The sequence below is a fragment of the Odontesthes bonariensis genome, chromosome 13 (assembly GCF_027942865.1).
Source record: "Odontesthes bonariensis isolate fOdoBon6 chromosome 13, fOdoBon6.hap1, whole genome shotgun sequence".
In the NCBI taxonomy this organism is placed as follows: Eukaryota; Metazoa; Chordata; class Actinopteri; order Atheriniformes; family Atherinopsidae; genus Odontesthes; species Odontesthes bonariensis.
In genome coordinates this window covers 16,230,452-16,237,532 of record NC_134518.1, presented here as the reverse complement: position 1 = coordinate 16,237,532, position 7,081 = coordinate 16,230,452, and the positions used below count along the sequence as shown (strand labels likewise).

At 41.1% G+C, this 7,081-nt stretch overlaps 1 protein-coding gene across 1 annotated transcript; it reads left to right on the top strand.

Moving 5' to 3' along the window:
* Nucleotides 1-686: 686 nt before the first annotated feature.
* LOC142397636 (regulator of cell cycle RGCC) lies at nucleotides 687-4,417 on the top strand. Its single transcript, XM_075481152.1, has 5 exons — nucleotides 687-796; nucleotides 1,785-1,940; nucleotides 2,510-2,590; nucleotides 3,240-3,302; nucleotides 3,884-4,417. The coding sequence occupies exons 1-5, from the start codon at nucleotides 775-777 to the stop codon at nucleotides 3,889-3,891; spliced, it is 330 nt and encodes a 109-aa protein (XP_075337267.1). The 5' UTR covers nucleotides 687-774; the 3' UTR covers nucleotides 3,892-4,417.
* Nucleotides 4,418-7,081: the final 2,664 nt, after the last annotated feature.

The window sequence follows — 7,081 nt, the reverse complement described above, 5'->3', positions numbered from 1 at the left end:
CTCCATTCTGGGTTAATGTTTTATAATGAGGTAAAATATTGTGTATCACTTAGGTAAGGAAAGGGTTAGCCATGGGATCCCTTGGGATCAGAAAAAAAAGGGATACCTCTTTGGTATAAACGTGCTTTTTTTTCTGTGAGACATTTGTTTCTCCACCGTTGATAAACACAGAGTACTTTTTTATAAATTTAAATAATATTGCCCTCAGACTGTGGGAGACCAGTGCCCTCTATAGAAGGAGCAGAGTACTGCACCCCTTCCTAGACTAAGAAGTTTTGTTTTGGCCCCTCAGAGAGACAATTTCTACCGAAGTGCCCTTTCCCCAACTATGTCACCCACAGTCAAGAATTCAAGGATATATTCACCCACTTCACATTTGGATTCTCAGATGATGATGATGATGTGAGACCGCAGAGTGTCAGTGCGCAGCTCTGTTCCTGTCTGATTTACTCAGGAATAAACCCTTAAATGTTAAGTTCACAAAAAGTTTCTCTCTTATCATGAACGCATGCGGGGTATATCCCTGCGTTGGGTTGTGTAATGGGTTATTCCTATCCCTCTTCTAACGTAATTATTTCCCTTCTTTGCGCCCACCTTTTCCAGTTACAGTAAGACCCATGAGGTTTTTCTGCGACTTGATTGGTTGGCCAGGTCCTCTGACTCCGCGGCTTTTCGGGGCTGTAGAATAAAACTACAATGCGTGCCTGTCGGCGTTAAACCGCTTTGAACCCACACGCACACCAGCCTCGTGGTGTTTTATTTCACCGTTTCAGCATGTCCTCAGACATTAACACGGGTAAGTCAGACAACTGCTTGAGCCATTAATCTTAAATGGTTGTAGTGCTAGTGATGACAGGCAACAGCTTAACCCCAGTGAAAAGCTATACTGTTTTTTTTTTTTTTTTTTTAACTTACTGGTTTCTATAGTATCATATATGTATGAGGTCACAATTATGGGCTATAAATCAAAGCTTCACTTAAAGCGTGAAAAGTTCAAATCCCTCAGCCTGCCCTGCTTTAGTTTTTCACCAGGTTAACTCTTCTGCTGAGTATGTCAGACTATATTTCGGCAGATAGCCTACTTTTAAGACATAGCCCGTCTGTTTTGTCCATGTTTTACACAATTATTACAAATACGAAATCACATTTCACATGTGATTTGCCTTGGACACCAGATCTTACACCACTGAAGTTTTTAAATGTTATTACTCCCTCTTTTCCTGCTGCGTAGACCACTTGAAGGCATTATTAAAACTGTGTCAAATTCAAGTGAGTTTTATAAGTTGGCAAATAAGCTGAGCTGTGCTGATTTTGCACTGTATATCCATTCTTTCACAAAGGTGCCTTTATTTAAGACATTTCCTAAAATGCTGTTGTATTGTTTTACAGCAGCCTCTAGCATTGCGTATTGATTTATATTGTAATATTTCTCTAACGCAATTGTTTTACGGGTCGTCTTTTTTATATGCCATATTGTCTATTAGGGTTATTTTCCTCATATCCAGTTATCTAAAACAGCCTACTGACACAAACCTCCTCTAGTTTTAGCATTTGTTTAGCATTAGTTTTTTCACCTGGGTACATTTTGTAAATTCCTATATTGAAAAACAGTCAGGATCTTAAAGGATGCAAACTTTAGATGTTATTGTATTTAAGTAATTTCTGACGGCTTTTCACAGCACTTCAGCTACTTTTTATGTTGCTCCAGTGAGTTGAGACAATCTTGAAATTCTCTTTCAGTGGAGTGTGCGATTTCTTTCCAACTGCTGTCACATTTTCCACAGACTTGGAGTTGGAGCTGGGCGAGTTGTTGCAGGAGTTCCAGGATGTGGTGGAGGAGCTGAAGGCCCCTTCTCAAAGCAAACGCCACACTTACCAGCACGTCCTGCACGAGGCCAGGAGACAGGGTGATGACAGCGGAGTTGAGGATTCTGATTACAGTGAGTAAAAAACGAAGAAGCACATCTTAAGAATGAATATACTGTTTGCTTTATGTACAATAATGTGTGGCAAATCAAAGGCAGTTTTTGGTGCATCATTTGCTGCTGACTGACATTTTAAGTTGTTTCTTATGGCCACCTAGTTGAACCCCTTTATTCTTCTACAAAAGAAGCCGTTCTTCTCATGGCAACAGCGGTGCACTGGAATAAACTGCAACTATGGATAACCTTTCTTTTTTTTAAATGATCTTTTTCGTTGATTTAATTGTACATTTGTCTGTGATAATGAGATAAAAGAAGAGCTTTTTCTCTCTCTCTCTCTGCTCCCATGTGTCATCATTATTGAAAGTATGTTGGCCCTGTAATGTTTCAAAAGGCAAACTGCTTTCAAGTTTTCAAGCTGACTCATGGGAGTCACTTGCAAACATTTACTTTCATTTTATAACATTTTATCATCACCGTTTGCAACTCCTGCATTGTGCAAACATTGTTGTCACTGCTGCTGATCATTTGCTCGGAGCGCCCCTAAGCGCTTATTATCTTCTCTCACTCCCCCCACTTCCCCCCAGGCAGCGAAGCTTCTATGGGAAACAGTTTGAATACCAGCGAAGAGGAGCTTCACACAGCAGGCATAACGCTGGCACCGAAAGGTACTGCAGCTTCCTATCAGCCCATCTCCATCCAAATAGCCCTTTTTCTTAAAGCGATTACTATCACTTTTGCTCTGATCACTATCACAGCCACACACAAACCCTCTACATTAGGCTCAGAGCTCTTTTGTTTTTACACAACAGAGCCCCACCTGCTGTGACTCTGACATCTCAGCACTCCTCTTTCAAAGTCTGCTGCAGGGTTTTATTTGAGGTGCTTTGAGTGGGGAGACTGGTTCAGGTGTTTGTGTGTGTAAAAAAAACAAACAATTGCCGTTGTATTCTGATGCATTTACATACACAGACTATTACATTTCAATGGATAAAAACGAGGCTGTCCAGATGGTCTTATTTGCTCTGCGCGTTGTTATGCATGGTGACTCTGATAAGTACAACAGAGATCCCGGTGGGGTCAAGATTTCGAAGCACTTGAGATCAGCTGTATGGGAGTTTGCAGAAAAGATGCTGGGAGTATTTTAGTCAGTCCAAAAGCAGTTTGATTCACTTGTAATTCTGGGATTTAGATTAATTTCAGGCCAAAGGAAATACCATTGAACTGAGCTACATATCCCTACAAACATTTTTCCATTGCTGTTTTTTTTCTTCTATAGTTCCTTAAATTCCTTTTCCTTCTATCTTTCCCCTGCAGCCAAGCTGGGAGACACAAAAGAACTTGAGAGTTTTATCGACATGTTGGACCGGGAACTTGCTGGTGTGTATTTCTCTCAATCTAGTCTTTATTCTCTTTGCACTTCAAATGACAACCCAGTGGGCTGCAGTGTGCTATGGTGGCAGAGACGCTGACAGAGTGCATGTTTGTCTACACATTGAAAATAGAGTGCACAGCAGAATCCACCTTGTGTCTTCCCTTTGTCACTGTATTCCCTTCTGTTTATCTCTGACCACCTTTTATGTGTAAATGCCATGTCTGGGGACTCAGGTGGACTATCTCCCCACCCTTTTGTGTTAATAGCATACTCGACTACATGAGCATCACGATCCTCCTCTCAGCACTCAAGGAGTGGGGCTTTGGAGGCCCATGAGCACATGCATCACTCTGCGCACGCACACGAGACAAGAAGAACAAAATGTACACTCACTGCTATCAGTGGTCTTGACACAGCAAATTAATGTTCCAATTTAAATGTTACTCCCCCTTTATCTTTAAACAACTCACCTACTACGCAGTTCATGTTTGTGTGCGTTGTAATATGCTTAGTTTGCTTTGTTTTAATGTTATTCTAATTTTGCCCCCCCCCCCCCCCCCCCCCCCCACCTCCACGTTTTCTGCAGAGATGTGACCAGAGAGAAAGAGAGTGAGCCACAGAGCACAGAGTGAGATCTACACCAGAGCAGATCTGAGGGAGCAAATGCATCCCTCGCCGCTTCAGGGGAAAAGGTTAACTTCAGAAATTAAAAGGGCACTCCATTTTGAAATGCAAGAACACTCACAAAACCCTCTGGCAACACTGCATCCACCTGCACCATCAGGTCCAAGATGTGTGACATATTCTCGAAAATAGACAAAGCTTCCATCTGTCCAGGCACATGAGGAAACACTGCCTGGAGTACAGAGAGCATGTTTATGCCAGAGTTAAAGTGATATGCCAGTAAAAGGCCCCGAATCCTTATTTTCATCACCCTGTACAACTGTAAAATTAATGGGACTTCAGTTCTTTCAAATTTCAAAGCCAAGGGCTTCAGATCTGCTGTGGGACATCAAATGTCACTCATATGCTGACATTTACAGTGTATAGATATTGTTGATATTCTTTTTTTGTAAACATTGCTGTACATATGAATGAATAAAGCTACATTTTGATTGAATTTCATTAGATTTAATTTATTTCCTCTCTGAGACTCATCAAATTTTACACACACAATGTTGAAAGGTTGTCACTAAGACAAACAAACGCCAACTAATAAGAGTACACAACACTAATTATGTGCTATGCGTCCACGCCCTCCCAGTCCCTTAAACTGACTGTTACTTGTGTTAAACCAACGGTCTTGGCAGCCTCGCATCCATTCTTCTTTGTTTGCTCTTGTGCTTCCTGTACGTCAAGTACTGATTTTGCTTTGAGTTTCGCTTCTGCAACCGACTCAGGAAAACCACAAATTTAGCTTAGACGAGCCTCAGACATCATGTGAGAACAGCCTTAAAAGGAAGAGCCTTAGTTGTGAGAAAAACAATTCTTATTTCCACTGAGTGCTGAAAATCTGCATGAGGAGGCCTTTGCTTTCAAACACATCCAAGCCTTGAACTGAAGAGGGGGGTGACCTGCTCTGCCTCGAGTTGCACCTGAAAGACTGTTCCATCATGTTTTTTTTTTTTATACATTCTGCTGTCATTTCATTTCACTTCAGTGTAGTGTGGGTGTAGCAAGTGGCATCCATGTGCAGGTGTTTCCTGCAGTTGTCAAAGAAACACACTAGGGTGCAGTGAAAGCTGTGCCTGAAAGGTGTTTTTTTTTTTTTTAACTTGTGAGTTGAAATTTTACATTGTGGGACATCAGCAGTGCAATCCAGCTGATGTAGGCAAAATTATTTTAAGCCTATTGAAGAGCTGCCACATCTGAGTTTAAAAATGAGGCTGAATGAGGAACTAAGCCTATCAGCCGTCAATTTGAAATATTTAGTGAGAATAGCTTCTTGTAATTACACAATTTCTGGTTTTAGGGTAATTAAAGCTAAAAAGAGGATTTTGCCTGTTAGATGCGTACATGTCAGCAACCAACAGTTTATTGGATTGTCATTGTTCTCTCCTTAGAAATCTGCAGGCAGCTGGCTGACATAACCTCCAGCACTGGAGATAATAAAAGGCATAGACTGCTTTGGTGGGCCTATTTTTTGACAGCATGTCAGAGCCCTAAACCAGAAGGCTGAACTCTTAAGATACTGTCTGTTTATGTCTCATTAAAAGACATTGTGTTCCAAAAGTTCAGCTCTGAAGTCTTGCCAACTGTTTAACCCTTCTGACCAGGACAAGCACAGCGGTGAGTAGTAATGAGAGCAACAAGATTAACTTTTGATGTTACTGTACAGCTAAAAGGGATAATGAGAACGGAAAGATGCCGAAAGGAAAAATGAGAGTGTTCAAAGAAAAGGGAAATACAGAGGGGTAGTGTCGAGTAACCTGCTCCTATTTTGTTGTCTGTTCTACTTACAGAGAAAGGGAGAGAATGACTGATTGAGGCCACAGCTGTTCAGGATAGTAACAAACATAGTTGGCTTTGACATGATGGAACTTCCTTCATAAAAGAAGTGCACATCCTGTTTTCAGACTGAAGTTGAGGAACTGCAAGAATGCAGGAAACATGACGTGCAGGGCAGGTGAAACTGAAAAGTATTTCACTTCTTGCTTTACTTTCCTGGCATACAGTGCAAGAGTTATGATCCATCCCTCATCTCTTTTTTATTCCACGTTCTGTGAGCCAGACTTCCTGATAATCTTTTAAAGTGGTCTTGACCAACAGTTCTTCAGGCTTTCTGAAGGTCTTTCACAGTTTTTCTCTGGACATTGGCTGCTTTTTCACCCTCATTCAGCCTAGTAATTGTACCAGACCATTTTCAGATGAATGCCTTTTTTTGTGTTTGTTCAGCCCTTTAACACTGACTTATGAGACATTTAAGCTCAGAAAAGCCTACCTCAAGGGACAGTCTAAACATAACAAAAAACTTAGCAAAGATCCAATTTCAAATGGGATATGTAGGCACATCGTTACTAGCAGCCTGTCACAGAGACACGTTGTTTTTTTAATTTCTGTAGGTGTGTCGACAAAAAATCCCAAATATAAGACAGTCTAGCATAAAACAGTATTATTTTTTACCAAACAGGGACAAAAATATCTACAGCAGATGAACAGTATCTGTGCTCAAGAAACAGGAAAAAAATCCAGCAAAGACCTGACCCGACTTGAGATATATATCTGGTCCTTCAGTTTGTCCATCTACTGTTCACTGGAGCCTCATCAGAAAGGGTCTCCATGGAAGGGTGGATGTCAAGAAGCCATTCTTATGAAAGGGAAGCAGTGAGAAAAGGTTGAGGCATGCCGAATAACAAGACCTGGACTAAAAATCAGTGGCAACAGGTCTTACGGAGTGATGAATCCTCCCAAGAGAACCTCCCCAGCCCGAACCTCAAGATTATTCAAGCAGCGTGGGATCTTTTTGACAGAGAAGAGAACAAAAGGCAGAAATTACAAGAGAGCTTGTCTAAGAGGGCTGGAGCTGTGTTGAAGAAGAAAGAATGGTCAGTTAAGATGGTCATACCAAATATTGAGTGTCAAGCTTGTAAAACTGATATAAACTCTGTTTTTGCTTTATATGCTGTATTTTCATTCATGTCTGAGCATGTTTCAATAGATTACTGAATCTATTTTTCATTTTCCTGGAAATATCTGAACCAATGAGTGGTATCTCTATACTTTAGCACAGTACTGTGTTACAGCTCTGTTCCTGGTCTTCCAGCCAGGACATGGCTGCCACACT

Bases quoted from the DNA above. Each gene is read 5' to 3' on its own strand.
- LOC142397636 (XM_075481152.1), top strand. From the start codon at position 775: ATGTCCTCAGACATTAACACGG. The intron at 1,941-2,509 runs GTGAGTAAAAAA...ACTTCCCCCCAG, and splicing joins AGTTGAGGATTCTGATTACA to GCAGCGAAGCTTCTATGGGA. The intron at 2,591-3,239 runs GTACTGCAGCTT...TTTCCCCTGCAG, and splicing joins CATAACGCTGGCACCGAAAG to CCAAGCTGGGAGACACAAAA.